General features: G+C 43.7%; 1 protein-coding gene across 1 annotated transcript in view; it reads left to right on the top strand.

The window, feature by feature from the left end:
* MAP3K2 (mitogen-activated protein kinase kinase kinase 2) overlaps window positions 1-24,344 on the top strand; it is a 97,122-nt gene extending 72,778 nt beyond the window's left edge. Inside the window, exons 12-17 of the mRNA XM_073634415.1 lie at window positions 5,186-5,392; window positions 6,868-7,016; window positions 10,961-11,092; window positions 13,442-13,571; window positions 13,769-13,946; window positions 17,200-24,344. Of these exons, the coding sequence (XP_073490516.1) occupies window positions 5,186-5,392; window positions 6,868-7,016; window positions 10,961-11,092; window positions 13,442-13,571; window positions 13,769-13,946; window positions 17,200-17,425 (1,022 nt within the window). The 3' untranslated portion in view covers window positions 17,426-24,344. The remainder of the gene's footprint in view (window positions 1-5,185; window positions 5,393-6,867; window positions 7,017-10,960; window positions 11,093-13,441; window positions 13,572-13,768; window positions 13,947-17,199) is intronic.
* Window positions 24,345-24,875: the final 531 nt, after the last annotated feature.

Here is a 24,875-nt window from a genome sequence, read left to right on the forward strand (position 1 = left end):
GGTGGAGGAGCTAAGTTTCCCATGGGTATAGGAATACACGACACGCTGGCGTCTATGCAAGCCGACCTCAGGGTAGCTATCTGTGTATCTGAGACACAAAATACTGTGCTAACATGAATAGCTGCCAATCAGTGGCCGTGGGCAGGTTGTGACTGGTGCTGCGCAGTGCGTACCTGTCCATGCTGCTTGATTGCACAATATGGAAACTGTGCTAAAAGGAGGAATAAGGAAATGTTTATGAGAGCCAAAGTATTAGAAAATTTTACTTTTAGCAAGATTCTGAGATTGTTTCTTGAAAAGGTAAACCAGTAACTTTCTAATATAATGATACAGTGCCTTGAAAAAGTATTCATACCCCTTTGAAATTTTCCACATTTTGTCATGTTACAACCAAAAACGTAAATGTATTTAATTGGGATTTTATGTGATAGACCAACACAAAGTGGCACATAATTGTGAAGTGGAAGGAAAATGATAAATGGTTTTCAAGTATTTTTACAAATATGTGAAAAGTGTGGAGGGCATTTGTATTCGTCCCCCTTTACTCTGATACCCCTAACTAAAGTCTAGTGGAACCAATTGCCTTCAAAAGTCACCTAATTGGCAAATATAGTCCACCTGTGTGAAATTTTATTCTCAGTAGAAATGCAGCTGTTCCGTGAAGCCCTCAGAGGTTTGTTAGAGAACCTTAGTGAACAAACAGCATCACGAAGGCCAAGGAACACATCAGACTGGTGAGGGATAAAGTTGTGGAGAAGTATAAAGCAGGGTTAGGTTATAAAAAAAAAAATATCCCAAGCTTTGAAGATCTCACGGAGCTCTGTGATCAATCCATCATCCGAAAAAGGAAAGCGTATGGCACAACTGCAAACCTACCAAGACATGGCCGTCCACCTAAACTGACCGGCCGGGCAAGGAGAGCATTCATCAGAGAAGAGCCAAGAGGTCCATGGTAACTCTGGAGGAGCTGCAGAGATCCAGAGCTCAGGTGGGAGAATCTGTCCACAGGACAACTATTAGTCGTGTTCTCCACAAATCTGACCTTTGTGGAAGAGTGACAAGAAGAAAGACATTGTTGGAAGAAAGCCGTAAAATGTCCTGTTTGCAGTTTGCGAAAAGCCATGTGGGGGACACAGCAAACATGTGGAAGAAGGTGCTCTGGTCAGATGAGACCAAAATTTTACTTTTTGGTCTAAAGGCAAAACACTATGTGTGGCAGAAAACTAACACTGCACATCACCCTGAACACACCATCCCCACTGTGAAACATGGTGGTGGCAGCATCATGTTGTGGGGATGCTTTTCTTCAGCAGGGACAGAGAAGCTGGTCAGAGTTGATGGGAAGATGGATGGAGCCAAATACAGGGCAATCTTAGAAGAAAACCTGTTAGAGTCTGCAAAAGACTTGAGACTGGGACGGAGGTTCACCTTCCAACAGGACAACAACCCTAAACATACAGCCAGAGCTACAATGGAATGGTTTTATATCAAAGCATATTCATGTGTTAGAATGGCCCAGTCAAAGTCCAGACCTAAATCCAATTGAGAATCTGTGACAAGACTTGAAAATTGCTGTTCACAGACGCTCTCCATCCAATCTGACAGAGCTTGAGATATTTTACAAAGAAGAATGGGCAGAAATGTCCCTCTCTAGATGTGCAAAGCTGGTAGAGACATCTCCAAAAAAGACTTGCAGCTGTATTTGCAGTGAAAGGTGACTTAGGGGGGGCTGAATACAAATGCCCCCCACACACACACACACACACACTTTTCACCTATTTGTAAAAAATGTTGAAAATCCTTTATCATTTTCCTTCCACTTCACTGTGCCACTTTGTGTTGGTCTAGTACATAAAATCCCAATAAAATACATTTGTTTTTGGTTGTAACATGACAAAATGTGGAATATTTTAAAGGGTACGAATACTTTTTCAAGGCACAGTATTTGCTTTTTTGGCTGAAATTCAGCTTTCAATGACTCCTTGTGCATTTGCTGTAGCTGGAGGCATTTGTTCAATATTTGGCATCGTCATCTGTGTGTGTATTGTAAACATTACAGTTTGTTCAATATTATCTGGCGTCGTTATATGTGTGTGTATTATAAAGATATAATTTGTTCAGCAGCGAAAGTATTTACTGTCTAGGAAATGCCCTGGCAAGACAGTATCTGGTTGGTGAATAGCTTGGCGTACCTTGATTGTAGTGTGGACCACACGACAGACATACGCTAAATAAAACCAAAGTGAGCTTTCAGTGTAAATTGGGGAGATACTTTCCAGGTGCATCAAAACGAATTGTGCAACAGCTTAAAGGTTAACTCCACTTTCATGAGGGAAGAAAAGGCAAATAAAAAATAATATACAGCTGGTAAAATAAGTATTGAACATGTCACCATTTTTCTAGGTAAATGTATTTCTAAAGGTGCTATTGACATGAAATTTCCCCCCACATGTCGGTAACAACCCATGCAATCCATACATACAAAGAACCCAAAACAAATAAGTTCAGAAACTAAAGTGATTGTAACCCCCCAAAAAAGTGATCTTGTTCCCTTATAGCAGATTTAACAACACACTGCTTGTGCTGTGTAATCTGTCCCTTTGTAAGTTGTAAAAAAACTGGCTGATCCTGCCTGTTCCTGTGTCCCCCTGTGTGTGCTGACCACGGTAATCATGGCTGCTCATCCATGATTACTGTGGTCAGTTTACGTGCCTCCGTCATCCGCTGATCTCCTCTCTCCCCCCTACCCGCCAGCTCCTGTGTGTGAGTCGCCCCTTCCTTCCCCTTCTGCCACTATTAGTAGCTGGCAGTAAAGTTAAATGAAGATCACTGCCAGCCCCTCTGTTTTATCATGCCATAACACACTGTGTACATGTGTAAAACGAAGCCTGTAATTACCTTATCTTAGATCTCTTCTGGTTGGTCACTAGACCTCCGGCCACTCTATCTAAGGGCTACAGTGGGAGGGGCTGAATGGCCTGCACAGTGGTCACATGACCTCTTCTGCTGGTTAAATCAGAGGCGAAGAGTGGCCAGAGGTCACATGGTCCTTGGCTCTTGGACTACTCTTCTGATAATTATTTTCACTCCTCTTTCAATCTTGGGAGGAGCAGCTGGTCGTGGCCGGTTTCATGATGAAATGACCTTCTTTCCAATTCCAGATTATGGCCCCAACAGTTCTCACTGGAACATTCAGAAGTTTAGAAATCTTGTAACCAATGCCATTGATATGTTTTACAATAAGGTTGCGAAGGTCTTGAGAGAGCTCTTTGCTTTTACCCATCATGAGATCTTTCTTGTGTGACACCTTGGTAATGAGACACCTTTTTATAGGCCATCAGTTGAGACTGAACCAGCTGATATTTGCACTGACAAGGGGCAGGATTACTTTCTAATTACTAATAGATTTTAGCTGGTGTCTTGGCTTTCCATGCCTTTTTGCACCTCCCATGTGTTCAATGCTTTTTCCTTGTGTCATTCCATTTTATTACATATAACTTTATTTCTGAGCTTATTTGTTTTGGTTTCTTTGTATGTATGGATTGCATGGGTTGTTACTGACATGTGGCGAAAAAGTCATGTCAATAGCACATTTTTTATAAATATATTTACCTAGAAAAATGGTGACGTGTTAATATTTATTTTACCTGCTGTATATACAATTGCGACACAAGCCAAATTGTAGTTTGAATTGTATTACTTATACTACCACCTAAACATTTTTTTTACCTTCATGCAAAAAATGGTTAGGCTTTATGACCACTTTAAATTGATCAAACATATTAAGATTTCCCTCATTCAGCCCAGCAGGTGAACTGATGGAGATCCACAGATTCCCCCATCCATGCTAAACAATGTGCATTGGTGGATTTCCTTCTTCTGACTATTGTATTCTGACAGTCGACACCCACGGCTGTCAGCATACCTGAACAGTTACTACAGCGGATTGGTTGCAATCACTGTTTAGACAGGTTTTTTTGTTTTTTTTTTTCTGCTTGGCTACTTTGCTTTTTAAATCCGAAGTTTGTTGAGCTGAGTGGTGTTGACGGGGCCGCTCGCGGCTCGAAATACAGTCAATGCACTGGAATCAGATGAAAGTCGAGCCGTGTATGGCCAGCTTTTTTATTTTTTCTTTAAAGTCAGCCACAGCCGGAGTAAAAAAATGCCTGTCCCCTGCCAGCATGTTGTAGAGCTGGGGTCGGCAACACCCGACCTGTGGTCTGTTTCTAACCGGGTTGCACAGTAGATGAGTGGCGACCGCAGTCCGCACGTGGCTGTGTGTCCTCTCCCGGCTCCTCCACCTAGCCGGCCAATGATGTCATCCAATCAGCAGGGATTTGGGGGGGGCTGCAGATCGGAATAGAGCTCCTCCTTCCCTGCTAATAGGATGATATCATCGCGGGGAGCCAGAGAAGGACATGGACTGATCACAGCATCTGCCCTGCTAAAGGTAGGAGTCCTGTGCAGGGGAGGCAGAGATTGGAATATGGAAGAGTGATGTTGGAGAGAAAAGGGGGGAGGGGGGCAGACTGTAGGGGCACTGTGATGTAAAGGGGTCTGCACTGTAATCATTTCAGTGCCCCTTTACATCGCAATGCTCGATTTACAGTGCAGTTCCTGTTGCATTAATATAAAGGGGCACTGTGATGTAAAGGGGAGGACTGTGAGTACAGACTCTGTAAATACCCCCCCTGTCCCTGGAAAATGTGCCTGTTGTGAAACTGGTCCCTAGTGCCAAAAAGGTTGGGGACTGCTGTAGAGGACCCTTGCTCTCTGTATTGAAATAGTGGATTCTTTGATAAGGTCTGATGCCCCTCTGCTGAGTCAGAGCCAGAGCTCTCCTATCAACCGGGAGTATGAACTTTGCTGATTGCAGGAGGGTCTACCTCAGCAGGGGGCATGTTGGACTTCTGCTAAGAAATTACTTCTAAACCAACAGAAAGGATCCTTCTCTGCCACATTCTGGCAGGGCATAGGCTTTTCTACTCAAGGTGTGACTGCTTTATATAGAAAACGTACTGTGAGACTTTTCTTACATTGCATGTATTAAGTTGACTTCAACTTAAAAAGTCCCCAAGGATACCTCAGCTGATAAAGAGCTTCCTCTGAGTTCCAGATCTAAGAATCTTACCCCTCCTGTTTGTGTCTGTTGCTCCACCAACACACCTTTTGATGTCCCTTTCAGGCAGGAAAACCTTCCCAAGGGCCAGAAGAACCCAAGGGACCAACTTCCGTTCCCCGGTGAGCTTTAGCCCCACAGATCACTCCCTAAGCACCAGCAGCGGAAGCAGCGTCTTTACACCAGAATACGAGGACAACCGGTTAAGGAGAAGAGGGAGCGACATTGACAATCCAACCCTGTCCGTGATGGATATAAGCCCACCCAGTCGATGTAAGTTCTCCATTTGATTTTGTACCACCTCTTGTGCTTCCTGGATATTAAAATGGTGATATTGTTTAATAAAGATACAACTAGCAACTGCAGTGACCATTTATATCAGACCTGGGCAGATTGCAGCCCAAGGACCACATCCGGCACTTTGGCTGTCCCTATGTAGCCCTGCATGTCTCTCCGAGCCGGTCCGATTCCTCACTAAGGAAGCTGATAGGCACATAGAGAAACAGTGACAGAGGTCTGTGTGCAGAGCTACAAGAACTGGAAGGAGCGAACTCGATCAGTACAGCGGGGTGTCTTGGTTCTGGTGGAAGAGAGTTGCCTAGGAGATATCCCGACGCTCTCCTGCCGCTCTGCTACCAGTTCTTCCTGTGTTGGTGCCTGCACACTGCAAACCTCAGGAGCAGTGCAGCTGTACTTCACCCCAAGGCAGGATCTGCAGAAATCCCCACTGTACCGATCATAGGGTCTCTCCTTCCAGTGAGGGCATTTGACAGGCTGGGAGGAGGTGTTAAATGTCCTGCTCGCCACCTGATTTAATCCTATAATGCTGCATTACTGCGCTGCAAAATCACGTGCATTACACACGGTTGTTGTACGTCCTCATTGAACTCAGTGGGCAGGACTGACAAGCGGTGCCGCTTATCAAGCCCTGCACCTTTTTTTTTAAAAAAGCCCCGTCCGGCTTTTATTTTACAGCTTTGGGGAGAAGGTCCCCTCGTACCTATTTCATTTTTATTTTTATTTTTTTTTTAATTCTCTTTATTAGAAAATGATATGGCTGATAGGTACAAAACATTTCCATTGGGGCATACTCCGGCTAACTGGTATACATAGCCACGTGCGTAACCGAGTACAACTCACAACTTAGATCTTATTATATCTACATTAGATAGGATTATGATAAGGAGTAACGTTTCTTGGAGGACCTTCTCTCCCCCCTATCTACCAGAGCATGACACTACAAGAGCAATAGCTTTAGGGTGTTGTTGCACTGACTCCCGAGCTCACACAACCGCCCATGCAGCTTAAGTATAGACCTCAGTTCTCTATAGAGCCGAATACATACTCAGGAGGTCATATTAGCTTAATCCACTTGTTCCTGGTCATCTACCGTTGAATCAATCTGTCCACAGGTGCCAAACTTTTTCGTACTTCTTGGGGCACCCCTGTGATAAGTATGTTGCTTTTATAAAGGGGTATCACAGCATTGACTGACTTTTTCCACAAGGTAGCGGGCCTAGCCGACTTCCACTTAAGCACTATGGCCTTTCTAGCATAAAATAGTACCTATTATTTCTACCAATGAAGGAGGTTGTTTTCTGTAGGTTTATGTACTGGCAGACCTTCCTAGGTCCAAAATTACTATTGAGCAGAATTAGGTTTGGGCCTTCCACAGCAGTCCCAGTTTCTCATGTGGCTCCTTGGAAAAAAAAATGCTGACCCCTTATTTATATTGTGCCTTTTTGCAGCGCCACGTGCACCTTCAAACTGGAGGCTTGGAAAACTCCTCGGACAGGGGGCGTTTGGCAGGGTGTACCTGTGCTATGACGCAGATACTGGCAGAGAACTGGCAGTGAAACAAGTCCTGTTTGACCCAGACAGTCCAGAGACGAGTAAGGTAAGATACTGAGCAACTGTCAGCCCCTGGAATCTTCTCTACTCCACGGTTAGATAGTTTGATGGTTTAACAAGTTTCAGCATCCTTAGTCAGTTCTATGTTCCTAAACAGCTGTATTGATTCCATCAATCTCTGGTTTCCTGCAGTCATAACCAGCAGAAGTCACTCTCGGGCTACTTTCACACCGAAGGCCTTTTAGCGATAAAAAATAGCGCCTGTAAAGTGCCTGAAAACCGCCTCCCATGCCACCCCAGTGTGAAAGCCGGAGTGCTTTAGCGCTCCTAAATTCGGATTTAGGAAGCGCTGCAACACGGGCGTTTTTTTCATCCTTTCTTTAGCCGCTAGCAGGGGTTAAAAGCACCCCGCTAGTGGCTGAAATGCGCATGATTAAACGACGGTAAAGCGCTGCTAAAACGAGCGACGCGGCCCCAGTGTAAAAGTAGCCTCACTATATTTCAGTCCCTCAGCCCCTCCCTCCCGTGACACTGTCTATATCAAGAGACTGATTATACAGTGGGTGGTCTTTAAGGCCCCTTTCACACTGGGGCGGGAGGTGCGTTGGCGGTAATGCGCCGCTATTATTAGCGGCGCTTTACCGTTTTAACGGCAGTATTCGGCCGCTAGCGGGGACAGTTTTACCCCCCGCTAGCGGCCGAGAAAGGGTTAAAAACCACTGCAAAGCACCTCTGCTGAGGCGCTTTGCCGGCGGTATAGCCACGCTGCCCCATTGATTTCAATGGGCAGGAGCGGTGTATACACCGTTCCTTCACCACTCCGAAGATGCTGCTAGCAGGACTCTTTCTCGTCCTGCTAGCGCACCGCTCCAGTGTGAAATCCTTCGGGCTTTCACACTGGAGACACAGCAGCGGCTGTTTCGGGTCGGTTTGCAGGTGCTATTTTTAGCGCAATAGCGCCTGAAAACGGCCCCAGTGTGAAAGGCGCCTAAGGCCAGAACTACATGGGCGGTTTCAATCACTTGCTACTAAAAGGTTTAAAGCAGAACTAAACCCATTGATTTGACGGTTTCAAAAAAACTGTTACATTTCCAGCATGCTGGGATTGCTCACTGTCATATTTGCTTGTGCTCTCAACTAAACTGTCAAACCATCAAATAGCTGGTGTCATAACAGATCACATGTGCAGCACCATGGCAGTTGCAAATCAGAAGCTAATGCAGACCATACGTGGGTCAAATTCCGAACAGATTTGTCGATCAAGAATTTGTGCCTTTTGTAATCTGGTGGTGCCACTATTGATTTCGAAATTCAACCAACCAAGCCTTCCTCATGTTACAGAAAAGAAAATTTGTGGCCGGGAATCTTTTCGTTTACAGGTCACAACTCCATGCAAATTTATTTTTCGATTTATATTTCCCGCACGATTCTCCCATCATTCATTAGAAATTTGTTAGGTTTTTAAAACATTTCCAACAGGCCCGATCACTCAAATGCGACGACCGCAGGAAAATCGTCTGTTGCTGCGGGCCCCACTAATGGTCAAAAATCAATTATTCAAAGGTGTGATTTTCAAACGAAAAATCGCTCAATGTATGGCCGGCCTAAGTTCACCTTTGTAGAAAAAATAAAAATAAATGCACATGTTTTTGAAGTGATTGTAAAGTCTTTTTTTTTTTTTTCTAATAAAATAATAAACCTATTATAATTACCTGCTCTGTTGCAGTGGTTTTGCACAGAGCAGCCCTGATCTTCTCGGGTCCTTCTTTGCTGCTCCTGTCCCCTCCCTCCTATTGAGTGCCCCCTCAGCCAGCAGCTCTCTATGGGGGCACCAGAGCCGAGTCAGAGCTCTGTCTATCCATTCGGACACTGAGTCCCGACCTGGCCCCCGCCCCCTCTCTCCTTTTATTGGCTGACTGCCTTTGACAGCCACGAGAGCCGATTACGCCACTGCTGTGTCTGAGGCAATCGGGAGGAGTGTCCCGGACGGCTTAGACACTCGTGGACATCGCTGGAGAGAGATGGGGCTCAGGTAAATTATTAGGGGGTGCTGGGGAGGCTGCTAAACACAGGTTTTTTATCTTAAAGCAGAGTTCCACCCAAAAGTGAAACTTCCGCTTTAAGCACTCTTAACCCCCTTACATGCCACATTTGGCATGTCATTTTTTTTTTGGGGGGGTAGCATTAAGTGGGTACCTGGTTTTGACAGGTAATTCCTGTCCCACTTCCTCCTTCTGTCTTCTCGCCGCCTGGGCGGTGGCTCCTCCCTCTCTGCAATCTTCTGAGACATGTTCCATGTCCCAGAAGATTGCCTGGCCACTAGGAGAGCGCATGCACAGTGCATGCCTGGCTGGGAAGCCTCAAGCTGTCACAGCCGGAAGCGAACAGTTGCAATGACGACGCCGCGGAGAGGAGGGGGAGAGGAGCGATGCTTCGGGCGGCCGCATCGCTGGACCGTAGGACAGGTTAGTGTCTGTTTATTAAAAGTCAGCAGCTACACTTTATGTAGCTGCTGACTTTTTTAATAAACTGAAAAATGAGTGGAGTCCCCATTAATGCATAGAATGCATTAAGATAAACCTTCTGCTTTTACAACTCCTTTAAATTGCAAGTGAAAAAATGTGCAGTTATATTTTTTTTCTCTCAGAAGCCTGCAGAGCAATGCACCCACAATCAGTGATTTACAGGTGCAAGGTCAGGCTCCTGCAGACACTTGATTTAGCCCTCTGCCTGTACCTCTGTATGGGCAGTCAGTTGCTGAGCTGCAGGAAGTGTCAATGGATTACTATGACACTGATCATCACAACCCTAGTCCATTGAGAACTAAAAGTCCGACTGCCGCACTGGAAGACGGGACTTGTAATTTATCCATTCACAGATTGCAGTGAATGAATGATGCAGATGTGTGGGTGGAGCTCTGCACAGCTGCATCGATTTTAAATGTGACAGCAGCTGCGGGGGAGAGGAACCTCCGCTCGCTGTCACAGGGGAAGGAGGGACTTGGGGTGAGGGGGAATAGCGATTAGTAACATGTTGCACCGTAAGTACAGATGTAACTTGTTGCTAAAGATTTACTTGGCCTTTAAATCTAAACTCCAGCCCTACCTTACCCCTCCTGTACTAGAAATGGCTTGCTCTAATTTCATTGCACGTGAGCTTGTCACGTTGTACTGCTGTAAGTCATCTATAGCCCACTTCAAGTGGTTGTACCGGGATGATGCCTGGGCTACCCGTTGCCAGCCGGCACATCCGCTGTCTAGGTGAACACCCAAACAATGTCGAGATAGGCTTTGATTGGGTCTCCGCTATGGTAACCTGGAAGCGATGATGTGACATCACTTCTGGTTTACCCGGATGTCCTCATCGCCATTTTGGAAAAATCGAGAGCCTTCAGAAACGCAGATCTTGGGGTTTTGTATGCTTTTAAATGCAGAGGAGGGACCTGAAGTCTTATTGACCCCCAGATCTCACAATTATAGAGTACCTGTCACATGCCTATTGCTGTCACAAAGATGTTTATCTTTATGTTTATCTAAAAAAAAAAAAAAATTAAAACAAATTGGGTTGTGTATTGTTTTTTTGCATTAAAATTTTAAGTGTGTTTTTTCCCAAAAAATTGCGTTTGAGAAACCCCTGCACAAATACCGTGTAACATAAAAAAAATTGCAGAACCCACCAATTTATTCTCTAGGGCCTCTGTTCTAAAACAAAATGTATGTTTGGGGGTTTTTTAGCCCAAAAAAACAAAAACCAAACTAATTGTTACATGTAAACAAAGTGCCAGAAAACGCCTCGTCTTCAAAGTGGTGAAGTTTTTGATGACATCACCAGGCTTGTAATGTTCTGGAGCATCTGATGGAAGGTCAGTTTCTTCAGGAAGGTCAGTCAGTGTATTGAAGTGATGTACAGCATATTGTTGTTTAATTTTTTGCCCAGACATACACTTGAACCAAATTCTAATCATTCAATGTGCCTATGGGTGTTTTGTAGGAGGTGAACGCTCTGGAGTGCGAGATTCAACTGCTGAAAAATCTGCTACACGAGCGCATTGTACAATACTATGGCTGCTTGAGGGACTGCCAGGAGAGGACGCTTTCCATATTCATGGAATATATGCCAGGGGTAAGAGTCCACTTTCAGAGTCCACACAACGTGCTGGGGCCTATCCAAAAACATCTGTGAGATTCGTTGCTTTTCATTTTGACCTTTTTCACAGCAAACTCTGCCTAATTATTTCCAGATAATGACGGTCTCTGCCGTGAAAAAATGGCGTTGTCATAAGTTAGTGCATGACCACAGAAAGCAGGCTGGTAAATGAAAGCTGCAAAATTTGGTTTAAAAAAACAGCCTGCTTAAAGGGTAAGTTCACCTTTTACAGAAAAATCTGTAAGGTGAACTTACACAGGACCCCACCTGAATGGCAGCGATCGCCCATTCTGAGCCCCGGTATAGCCGCCTCACGGCTCAGGGGCTTAGAAATCCCCGGAGCTTAATCTCCTAAATGTACCTCGTCAGGATCTACGTTTGGGAGCATTCTAATTGGTCAGCACCGTCACATGGCCGGCTCGGACTAATCAGAAGCCGCATAGCCCATTCTCTCAGTGGGGAGGAAGAAGAGAAGAGAGCTGGAAGGATTTCTAAGCCTTGGAGCCGTGAGGTGGCTATACCGGGGCTCAGAATGGGCAATTGCCGCCATTCAGGTCAGCAGGACTGGGAGGTGGGGGGGGTCCTGTGTACAGATTTTTCTGTAAAGGTGAACTTACACTTTAAGAAAAATATTGTCTCCAGCTTCCATCACCGCTGAAGAATGAGTGGAGTAAATTATTATTTAAACTTTGTATAAATGCAAGAATAACAAAATCCTCACACATAAACACTATGGGGGGTTACTTAAATTGGAGAGTGCAAAATCTGGTGCAGCTCTGCATAGAAACCAATCCGCTTCTTGCCTTCAAGCTGAAGTTACAAGCGGATTGGCTACCATGTACAGCTGCACCAGATTCCTAGTGGTCTAGTTTTAATAAAACCCCCCCTCCCTATACTGTATTTGCGTGTTTATGTGTATACAGTGGGTATAGAAAATAATCACCCACCCCACCCTCCCCTCCCCCCTTTTAAAAAAAAATAATCACATTTTTTGCTTTGCAGCCTGAAATGAAGACAGGTGCATATCTTTTTATTTTTTATCCAGCTGTATTTAATCCGTGCAACTTTATAACCTCCAAGTGAAATATATAACACCAACATGTCAGGGGAAAAAATACAATAAAACAACGGAATCACTAAGTTGGAAAAAGGATAACCCCCCCCAGTCAGTATTTTGTTGAACCACCTTTTGCTTTAACTCCAGCCTTTAGTTTGTTGGGATTTTTCTCTACTAACTTTGCAATTTTTGCCCACTCTTCTTTGCAGAATTGCTCAAGTTCTGTTAAATTTGATGGTGGCCGTTTGTGAAGTGCAGTCTTCAAGTCATTTCACAGATTTTCAATGGGGTTTCTGGCCTCTGACTAGACCATGCCAGGACATTCACCTTTTTTCCTCCTTCAGCCCCGGTGTGCTCATTGTTGCTGTGTGCTTTGGGTCATTGTCATGTTGGATGGTAAACCTTCTTCCCATTGACAACTTTCTGGCAAGAGGGCAGCAGATTTTCCTCAAGAATTTGATGGTATCTTGCCCCAAATATTTTGCCTGTAATTAAAGCCAAAAGGTGGTTCAACCAAATACTGACATAAGGGGGGTGATCCTTTTTCCAACTCAATGATTCTGTTTTTGATTGTTTTTTTTTTTCTCTGACAGGTTGGTGTTATATCTTTCACTTGGATGTTATAAGTTGAATAGTGAGTGAGTGAATACAGCTGGATAAAACAAAAACTGTGTATGTCTTCATTTCAGGCTGCAAAGCAACAAAATGTGATTATTTTAAGGGGGGGGGTGATTCTTTTCTGTACCCACTGTATATGTATGCATGCTCTCCCATCTTTGACACTCCCTTTCCCATACTACCTGCCTTCATATCCTCAGAATTATTATTATACAGGATTTATACAGCGCCAACAGTTTACCCAGCGATTTACAATATAAAAGGAGACAATACAGTTATAATGCAATAAAATACAAGAGGCTTAAGAGGGCCCTGCTCAGAAGAGCTTACAATCTAATAGAATTACCCTTTGATATAGTACTTGCTATCATACCCTTCCTGCTCCTCCTGCCAAAACAGTACAGTACATTACATTACAGTGCATTACAATTATATTTAATTCAGGAGAATAAAAAAATTGGATTTACCAATTCATTTATTGCTTATAAAAAAAATCTGATGGGCAATTTATTAATAAGCACAATTGTCAAAATCAATTTTCTCATAGCAGCATGATTTATAACCATCTATAAATGGGGGGGGGGTCCTGTTGACTCCGTGGATTCTCCAGTCCATAGGCATAAGTGTTAATGTCTCTTTTTGCCACATAGGGATCAATAAAGGACCAACTCAAGGCTTACGGAGCACTAACAGAATTCGTGACCCGGAAGTACACCCGCCAGATTCTGGAGGGGGTGCACTATTTGCACAGTAATATGATTGTACATCGAGACATCAAAGGTGGGTCTGGCCTGTGGTGAACGTTCGACTGTGTAGAAGTTTTGATTTGTGTGTAAAGTATCCGAGGAGGAGGCGAAATCTCCCAAATAAAGGACTGTTACATACATGGTCACCACCATATAAACCGTGCTCTTCCTCAGACTGTATATTGCAGCACATTCATGTTTTTTTTTTTTTTACTTTGTTTTACCTGCCAGGAGCTAACATTCTGCGGGACTCTTCGGGCAATGTAAAGTTGGGAGACTTTGGAGCCAGCAAACGTCTGCAGACTATCTGCCTCTCTGGTACAGGTATGAAGTCGGTCACTGGCACCCCCTACTGGATGAGTCCTGAAGTGATCAGTGGGGAAGGGTATGGGCGGAAAGCAGACATCTGGTAAGTAGTACACAGAGCAATTTATTTTATTATTGTAACTGAGTTTTCTCTTTTAACTATTTCAGCCCCAGGAAGATTTGCCCCCCCTTAATGACCAAGTCATTTTTTGCGATACGGCACTGCGTTGCTTTAACTGACAATTGCGCGGTCGTGCGAGCTGTACACAAACAAAATTGTCCTTTTTACCACAACTGGAGCTTTTCTTTGGCGGTATTTGATCACCTCTACAGTTTTTATTTTTTGCACTATAAACAACAAAAAATCGACAATTTTGGAAAAAAAAACAAATAAAAACAATATTTTTTACTTTATCCAAAAAATAAATAAAAAATGTCTTCTTCAGTGTAGGCTAATATGTATTCTTCTACATATTTTTGGTAAAAATCGCAATAAGCGTATATTGATTGGTTTGCGCAAAATAATAGCGTCCACAAAATGGGGAATAGATTTATGGCAATTTTATTATTTATTTATTTTACTAGTAATAGCAGCGTTCAGCGATTTTTTTTTTTTTAATTTATTTTTTTTTGTTAGGGACTGTGACATAGCCGCAGACAGATCGGACACTTTTGACACTTTTTTTTTGGGACCATTGACATTTATACAGCTATCAGAGCTATAAAATTGCACTGATTATTGTATAAATGACACTGGCAGAAAAGGAGTTAACACTAGGGGGCGATCAAGGGGTTAAATGTCTTCCATAAGGAGGTGTTTTTAACTGGGGGTGGGGATGGGACTGACTGGGAGTACAGAGAGATCGCTGTTCCTGATCACTAGGAACAGACAATCACTCCCCTGACAGAACAGGGATCTGTTTGTTTACCTTGACAGATCCCCGTTCTGGCTCTGTGGAGCTGGCCGCGCGCATCAGCTCCCCCACTATGCAGCAGGTGCCTGCTACAGCTGTTAAAGGGACCGACGTGCAGCTACGGCGATTTGCGGGAATGTGCTAACCTGTCGTGATATAATTACGGCGGCTGGTCGGCAAGCAGTTAATGTTTTTATCCAGCAATTTTTAGTTTACAATGTGTATAAAAAAAGCTTTATAGAACAGTAGCTTCATACATGGTTAACCACTTAAAGTGGTTGTAAACTCTCCCCCACAACTTTGTCCCATTTGAATCAGCATAAAAAACCCTAATGAACACTGCATGTAGGTATCTCCTTACTTGCATAGTATTGTTGTAATCCTTTTTGTTCTTTAGAATGACGTCACTGAGCATGCCCAGATCTCCCATGATTTACGGCACACTCTGTGTTCTTGTCTATCTATTATCAGGACTTCCTATAACACAACACTGAAATCCCACTGCATAATCACTCAGAGCTTCCTCCTACACCCCATGTGACCATGTGACATCACATGGAGTGGGAAAAAAAGGCATCGGGACAGCATTACTGCAGTCTTATCAGCTGAAGCTCATAAGACTGACATAGGCAAACACTAGATAATCGGCACAAGTACATACTATGAAATAAAACAAGTCAGCTATGAGCAGGGAAGCGGGGTTGCCATAGAAACGTTGGATTGAGAAGGAGGCTTGGTTAACAGTACAGGAAGTGCTGAATGTAAGGGCGGAAATACACTCTACTGTGGACTCAGAAAACAATACTTAAGATGGCGCTGCCTTACCCTTGGAAACAAGTTTTTTCAAGTTTCTTTAAACAGTAAGTAATTTGTGATTTGGGCTGGATTACAGTGGCTATAGTTTGATAATTACTTATTATAATGGACTAAATAAAAAGAAGCATCAGAGTGGGAGAGTTTACTTCCTCTTTAAGGTCCACCCTATAGCAGTTTTACTGCTACAGGGCAGCACCTGTGTGCCCAATCATGTGTGTATGTATACGTGATATGACACTTCCGGGATGCATGCTGGCACCGACTCGCTTCCACTGTAATTTCACACAGCAGAATGTCCCAATGTCGCCCGGCACCCACCGATCATTAGGCAGAGAGAATTGCAATTTTTTTATTGTATTATTTTTTATTTTCCCCCTAATATAAAAAAGGTAAATCGCTGTTCTGACAGGGGGGGAAGGGATGCTATTTGTGCCCCTGCAAAGCAGGGAAAAAATTCCATCTCTTCCCCTAGTAAAAACACATAATCGTTTAGTAAAACACTGCTGGCTAGGCACAGTACACTTCTCCCTTAGAACATCTCCGAAAGATTCCATTGTCCCTGTTAATGCAGACCTGTCGGTGCTTCCTAGTATCACAGCGCTGTGGTAGTACATTGAGAAGTACAAGCCGACAGCCGCAAAGGCTGTCAGACCTTGTAGTCTTCCATTCACAGAGCGCTGTGAATGAGTGCCGCGGCCAGGAAGGCGGAGCCCCGCATGGCCATGTGTTTTTTGTTTTTGTTTTTTGACAGCAGGTGAAGAAGAACCCCCCACTAGCTGGCACAGGGGGGCATTCATAAAGTGTTACAAGTTACACCCTGAATATGGGTGTAACGTTATGAAAAGTGAACTAATCCTTTAATAAAATAAAAACATCTTGGTACCTTTTTTTCCTAATCGATCCACAGCTGTCACATGAAACCGCTCTCTCCCAGCCTTTCTGCAGGAAAACATAAGCAGGAGGTGTCTCTGGTCCTCTGCTGCTGGTCACATGTTCAAAATGGGGGGGGGGGGTGGGAGGGGCAGCTTTTAGATTAGAGTAAAAATAAATAATAGTAACAAAATGTTTTAAATTGTCATCCAAATATATATTTGAAATCCAATGTTTATTTGTTTTTGGCAATAACATGGTGTGGGCGGATTTCTGCCGGTCATAGGCTGTGTCACGCCCCTTCCAGAGGGAGGTTAGTGGGCATGGTGAAGGAAGGAGGGAGTGGGCTGTCATTTCGCACTGTGTATACGCCCAAATGTGGGACTCTATAGTCACATGGTCTGCTCAGATGTGATGGGGAGGAAATGCTCAGCATAGAAACTCACTGAAAACTGAGCATGTGCAGAGCTGCCAACACTGCTCTGCAAAATTCCCAACTGAATTGGGGACATGGACAGAAGGGGGAGACAGAGAGCAGCAGGATCAACCAGGTTTTTTTTTTTTTTTTTGCAGAATACAGAAAACGAATCTCATAGTGACTTGAGTATGAACAGCATGTAATACACTATTTATTTATCGTTTTTAATGATATGGGTTTAGTGAGACATTAAGGAATTGTGCGCCTTTTGTTGAATGAAAAACTTTAGCAGTGGGGATTGTTATATTTTTTTAAATTTCTATGTTTCCTTTTACCAGGAGCGTGGCCTGCACAGTTGTAGAAATGCTGACTGAGAAACCACCCTGGGCGGAGTTTGAGGCCATGGCCGCCATCTTTAAAATTGCCACCCAGAGCACCAACCCGCAGCTGCCAGCACACGTATCCGACCACACCAGGGACTTCCTTAAAAGGATTTTTGTAGAGGCCAGATTGAGGCCGTCGGCTGAAGAACTGCTAAGGCACACGTTTGCCCAGTGTCACTAGTGACTTCCCCCCCCTCCCACCCTCGTTCAGCTCTTCCTCTCCGCTGCGTCCTTCCAAAGCTGATGGCACTTTACAAGCCAACTAAAGACACGTATGGTATTGACAAGAGAGATGACCGAGATTCTCTCGATTTCTACTCATTTTATTGGAGGGCTCCTTGGACTGGTCACAGTACAGACAAAGACTTCCTGATGTTCAAAGCTTGGAACATGGTACCATCTGCGTTACTCCAAGTCAAAGCACTTTAGAACATTCTCATTCCTTGTCCTTTTTAGTAACGGGAACCTTCCGGGACGAAGGACACAAAACAAGTTGTGAAGGACATTTAGACGCAGGTCGGCACAAGGCAGCTCCGTTTTTAATAATTTTTTTTTTTTTTTCCTGTGTAGATTATGTACCCGGTATAAGCACTGCTTGGGATCAGCGCTGCTTTTCCTTTTTTTTTTTTTTTATTGGTGTTCAGTTTTTGACGGTCATTCTGTTTCCATGTGTATGCATAACCTGATCCATTGGCAAGCATTAGCAAACCGCATTGCTGCAGGCAACCAACCTTCCGGGATCCACCTCCTCCCCACAAGACAAGTGAAATATACAGGCCCCACGCCACTGTACCCTATACCAAGCCCATATTGTGGAATGAAATGCGTCGGGTGCAGAGTTACACCTTGCAGAGAAGACTGACTTTGATGTGAATAAAGTGCGACAGTGGAGTGTGGTCGGTGTCTTCTACTTATCTGATCCATTTGGCTTAATCCACCTGGCAAAGTGCAATAAGCCAACTGTCTGCTCTTCGTATGTTTTTTCGTTGCCATTCGCAGTGCTTTCCGAACAAGCCTTTGAGGCTTTAAAACCATCTAAAATCCATGTTAGATCTGATTTAATAGATAAGGAAGGCTTGGTGGGGGCTGTAGGATCAGAGGAACTTCCTTTAGACCTGTAAAGCAGGTTTGTTGGTGCTGAACTTCCAGGCCTAGTGTCCCAGAGCTAGCATAGTACATTGCGTGTTCCTCAACTGTTCTCTATGGTGGATGCAAAACAACTGCAGAGCACCCCAGTGCAGAACCGCAGCAACTCCATGTTCTATGATCAGGAGCCTAGTCGCTGCAGAACCATTTGTGTACAGCTGAGGCAAGTTTGAGTTTACTGCCCCTACCCTGCCTCACTCTGAAGAGGATTGCTTCTGTGTTTGGGTATAATTTAGGATGAAAATGTGATCCTGTGATAAAAATATGATATGATAAAAAAAATATATGTATAGAGTACATAAGGTTTAGAACCTTTGTTAGGTTTTTATTGGTCAGTATATTTTCAAACCACGAGGAGCGCTAGATTACTCCATTGTGTACTTGTGAACGTATATTGGAGTTGACTGGCAGCTCCATTTTTCCTAGGATTTCTGTGAGGGGCCTTGGGAAATATTGATAGGTTAAGGAATAGAAGAGCCACTCCATGTATGAAAAATCTAGAGCAGGTGTCTCCAAACTTTTTTTAACAAAGGGCCAGTTTAGTGTCCTTCATACTTTGTGGCCAGTGGTAGTAGAAAATGTCCTGGGTGTCAGTGGGAGGAATCGTGTCGCATCGTTGGTGTCAGTGGGAGGGATCGTGGCCCATCGTTGGTGTCAGTGGGAGGAATCGTGACCCATCATTGGTGTCAGTGGGAGGAATCGTGGCCCATCGTTGGTGTCAGTGGGAGGGATCGTGGCCCATCGTTGGTGTCAGTGGGAGGGATCGTGGCCCATCGTTGGTGTCAGTGGGAGGGATCGTGGCCCATCGTTGGTGTCAGTGGGAGGGATCGTGGCCCATCGTTGGTGTCAGTGGGAGGGATCGTGGCCCATCGTTGGTGTCAGTGGGAGGGATCGTGGCCCATCGTTGGTGTCAGTGAGAGGAATCGTGGCCCATCGTTGGTGTCAGTGGGAGGAATCGTGGCCCATCGTTGGTGTCAGTGGGAGGGATCGTGGCCCATCGTTGGTGCCAATGGATGTTATAGTGCCCCAAGGGCCAGATAAATACAAGCAAAGGGCTGCAGTTTGGAGACCACTGATCTAGAATAATAATTTATTTAGTCGCCAAGTCAATGTATTTCTGGGGTTGTGGTAGTCCCCCTCAAATCTAAATCTAAAAAAAGCATGAATATAATATTGGACTGTTAAAAATTTGAGAGTTCACACCCGGGGGGGGGGGGGGGTACGTGTTCGGAGATAGATATAGATATATATCTATATATAATTTTCTTTTCTTTTTATCGAGAAATAAATCCTATAAATTATTATAAAGATTTCTTTAAGAATTATTTATATGTATTTATTCTTGTTAATTTTTAACAGCATTACTCTGGACTCCTATACATGGAGTGGCACATCAATTCCTCCTCGTAATATATTCTTTTTTTTTTTTTTTTGGATTGCGGACTGTGTCCCCGCTGGGAAGATTTGTCCTGCTGACCTTTATCACATGGACAGAAAGTGAGAGGAAATCCCAAATTTTTCTGCTTGCACAAGGGGAAGAAGTGAGGGCAAAGCTCCCAATGGGGGACACCGGGCTTGATGACCCCTAAGAGGGGAAATTTTCCCAATTTATTAGATTTCCTTTCACTTCTGGTTGCGTCGATCTCCCCAACAGGGACACAGACAGCAAACGGGTTTTAAACTTTTTCCTACTCTATCTAAAAAATGCTAAATTTTGCCTATACAATACACTTCAGTGCTGTATAATATACCGAATCACTTTTTGAATTTGGGACCTTTCTTAGCTGAAGCACCTGTAAGTTCAACTAACTCATCCCCTTTATATATAATGATATGATATTTAATAACATTCACAAATCTATAGAAAATGTTATTTTCACATACAAATCGAAGCAACTGACAATGTTCGCTTTTGCTTCAAGCAGCATGGTGGGGGGGGAGCCATGTGGGGCGCAAAGAAATGCGGCTTTACACGCTCCTCTTGTGGCATTCCCGACAGGAGGAATATTCAGTATATCCATTTCCATCCCGTTCTCAGCTTTTTTTTTTTTTTTTTAAACGCCTCTAACAAGTGTCTAGAATTTTCCTTTTGTATTGGAATGTATACATTTGTGAATGTTATTGATTTGCTTTTCTATTCCGATAATAATTTAGGATAACTGGCTTTTTTTATTTGTAGTTTTAAATTCTGAAAGGAGGTTGGGTAGCATTTTTTTTTTTTTTAAATTGATTATCAATCCAGAATAGCAAGTTTCCATTTTAGGCCCGGTTCACACTGATGCGTTGTGAATTTAGCGTGCTTTTGACCCGATTGCGTTGCAAATCTTTTTTGCGAATTTACTGCGATTCTACTGGAATGAGTTGTCATTTTGGGAGGTGACTGCGACTTCTGTCTGGCCAATGGAACCTGAAACTTCCTGTTCTCTTCCTGTTTTTTGTGGAGAGTGTGGAGGAGGAGCTGGAGGTAACGAATTCGCACATATGTGAACCATCAATGCGATTCAAGAACGATTTTCCATTGATGTCTATGGAGACTAAATTCGCAACGCAGTAAACTCGCACAAGACCCTTTTTTTTTTTTTTTTTTTATCACATCGCATTCGTAGAGGAATCGCAACGCATGTATGTGAACGACCGTCATTGAAAACAATGACTTTAGGGATGACATGCGAATTTAAAGTTGTTTTTTTGACGCATCGCATCCATTATGAACTCTCATCAGTGTGAACCGGGCCTCAGACTTGACTCTGGCATGAGATGTTTTGTTAAGTCGACTGTTTTATCTTCCGTTCTGTCAGATACTTTTCATAGCAACACTGATAAGTGTGGAAATCCTTGTAGAAGGTTTGTCATACGGGAAACAACAATACCTGAGCTAAAGACCTATTTAGCGAAAACGGTTTTCTGAACTCCAATCATTTTGTTAAAATTTTGGGGTTTCCCCATTCTCTAGTGATACTCTAATGCTCATTAAGGCTCCTGTTCACACTAATGCGGCTTTGGACACACACGGGTTGATTTTTACTAAAGAGACTAAATAGACTGTGCACTTTGCAAAGTTGCCCCAGAGCTTAGTAAATGAGGGAAGGCTTTACTTTGCAAAGAATACCCAATCACGTGCAAGAAAAAAAAAAAAAAAAAAAGAGCATTTTTGCTTGCACATGATTGGTTGATGGAAGTCAGCAGAGCTTCTGCTCATTTACTAAGCTCTGGAGCAGCTGCTCTTGCAAAGTGCACAGTCTATTTGCATTTTAGTAAATCAACCCCATAAAGTCGCAGACTATTGATTTCAATGGCCCCTTTTTCGATCTATGCTATAGTGGTTGTAAAGCCGAGAAATCCACATTAAAATGAGCAGTCTACCTTATTCAGCAATGCAGCAGAAGTCATCTCTCCCCATTCTGGCCAGGAAACGAGCAACCAATCATTTAAAATCCTCCCCGGTTTCCTACAGTCAATAAAAAAATCTGACACATTAACCACTTCAGCCCCAGAAGATTTTGCTGCTGAATGACCAGGCCATTTTTTGCGATTCGGCACTGCGTCGCTTTAACTGACAATTGCGCGGTCGTGCGACGCTGCACCCAAACAAAATTGATGTCCTTTTTTTTCCCCCACAAATAGAGCTTTCTTTTGGTGGTATTTGATCACCTCTGCTGTTTTTTATCTTTTGCGCTATAAACCAAAAATTCAACATCCTCACATAAATGCTGGTTACATCAACAGGAGGGGTGGCCAATGCGACTTTGTTGGACCAGTCATCCATTGGGGAGGAATAGGGTACGTTTTTTTTTTTTGTTATAGCCCTCTACACCTAACATGCTGATTACTAGAGAATGGAGAACTACCAAAAGGTATTTTTACAAGCTGACTGGAGTGTTTTTTTTTTTTTTTTTTTTTACAAGCAAAAGCTTCTCAAACTACTTTTAAACACCTTTAGGCAGGGGGTAGGCAACGTTTGACACGCCATCTGTTTTAAAACTACTAATCCCATCGTGCGTCTGCCTCTCGGAGTCATGCCTGCGCCTGTCGGGCTTAAAATACCTCTTGGGATGTGTAGTTCCAGCACAGCTAGGAGTGCCCAACGTTGCCTCCCCCCCCCATCCTGGTCTAAGGCACATTTAGGGGTGTGCTGTCAATGACCTGAATCAGCCTCGAGTTGATTCCAGTCAACTTTGCACGATGTCAACTCGCTCCCAACGTCGATGGCAAATTCCAAAAAGCAAAAGCATTCTGACTTTTTTTTGTGTGTATTTTACTGTTCACTTTTATGTTGCAGAATGGGCATTGGCAATTAAAAGATTAAAGGACAAGTTCACTAATTTATATAAATCCTCCCTACCACCCTTATTTAGCTTGGCCCCCATCCTCGGGGGGGGGGGGCTGACTTACCACCGACAACTTCCATACTGTTTGCAGCCAGGCCAGCAGGGATATAGTGCCCGGTTGCCCATGCCGCCCCCGGTACCATCCCATAGACTAGAATGATACAGCTGTTCAGGGATATCCTATTCAAGTTTATTAAATGTTGAAAAAAAAAAAAACGGGCATGGGAATCCCAACACTGGAATGGGATGTAATCAGTGTGGGAAGCCCCTGAGAAATTGTTTAGCCTAGGGTAGTTTAGGGGGACTATGGAGGAGAGAATGAAGGTTTTGTCTAATTTTTGAAGTTGTCCTTTAAGCCCTATTATTACTTCTGCATTTGTTGTTGGTAGAAAGAACCGTTATTTCTTCAGACACACCATCCAATGTCCTTTTGGTTCGGGTGTGTTCCTAGTTGCTCATAGTATTATTGTTGATTTTATTGGCTGCATATAGCAAATTACCATTTACCTGGTTGGTGTTTCTTCATACTATAACCTGTGGTTTAGTTGTTCGCTCTTCGGTCTCAGGCTAACAAGTCTTTATGTCTTTGATGAGATTATATCCAATGTTGGAGATATGTGACTTCCAAGACTTAGTCCTAACCGCAGATTTGTATTGTTCACCTTTTGCCTTCAGGTTGTGTGGGACACAAGTAGAATGTGAATTGATATCACCAAGGTGACTTGTATGTTCAGCCGCTATTGGTGGTGTTACAGTGGCAGGCTGCTATTTCAGTACATACCGGTGGCAGTCTTGAATAGTTTTTTTGGTTTTAGGGTGTTCATGTAGAAATACTGGTGACATCACTGTTGTAGGCTATCACTGCGTATGGTACTAGTGGCATCACTGTTTAAGGCGATCACTTCATATGGTGCTGCTGGCTATCACTGCCTATGGTATTGGCGGCATCACTGCTGTAGGCAGTACCAGTGCATATGGTACTGGTGGCATCACTATGGTGGGCTATCACTGCATTAGGTACTGATGACATCACTGTGGTGGGCTATCACTGCATTAGGTACTGATGACATCACTGTGGTGGGCTATCACTGCATATGGTACTGGTGACATCACTGTGGTAGGCTATTACTGCATATGGTACTGGTGACATCACTTTGGTAGGCTATCACTGCATATGGTACTGGTGACATCACTGTGGTGGGCTATCACTGCATATGGTACTGGTGACATCACTTTGGTAGGCTATCACTGCATATGGTACTGGTGACATCACTGTGGTGGGCTATCACTGCATATGGTACTGGTGACATCACTGTGGTGGGCTATCACTGCATATGGTACTGGTGACATCACTTTGGTGGGCTATCACTGCATATGGTACTGGTGACATCACTCTGGTGGGCTATCACTGCATATGGTACTGGTGACATCACTCTGGTGGGCTGTCACTGCATATGGTACTGGTGACATCACTCTGGTGGGCTGTCACTGCATATGGTACTGGTGACATCACTTTGGTGGGCTGTCACTGCATATGGTACTGGTGACATCACTCTGGTGGGCTGTCACTGCATATGGTACTGGTGACATCACTGTGGTGGGCTATCGCTGCATATGGTACTAGTGGCATCACTGCTGTAGGCTATTCTTGCATATGATACTGGTGGTATCACTGCTGTAGGCTATCCCTACATATGATACTGATGATATCACTGCTGTAGGCTATCGCTGCCTATGGTATTGGTGGCTTCCCTGCTGCAGACTGTTAGTGCAGTTGACACTAGTGGCACTGTGGCAAGCATTGAGGACCCATTCACACATATTTAGCATCTGACTATAAATAGAACTCTTGCCAATTCTACGGATATTCCAAAAATTGCACATACTTAACAAGCCATAGAGAAGCTTTATTAAAAGCCTTCACTGACGTCTGTAGTTACAAGCGCTGTGGAGCAATTCCTCCTCAAAATTCACAGATGCGGTGAAGTTATTCAAGGTGTTCTCAGCACTCTGTTCTCCAATCTTCCTGTGCTCTTGTTCTCTGCATCTGTTAGAGATTTAGAAAGTTTGTTTTCTTTTCTGTATACTTTGAGAATTAATTGCTCCACTGTGCCAGCACCTACAGAGGTCACTAAACGCTTGCGTTAAAGCTAATTT

Source organism: Aquarana catesbeiana, linkage group LG06 (genome assembly GCF_042186555.1).
Source record: "Aquarana catesbeiana isolate 2022-GZ linkage group LG06, ASM4218655v1, whole genome shotgun sequence".
Classification (NCBI taxonomy): domain Eukaryota; kingdom Metazoa; phylum Chordata; class Amphibia; order Anura; family Ranidae; genus Aquarana; species Aquarana catesbeiana.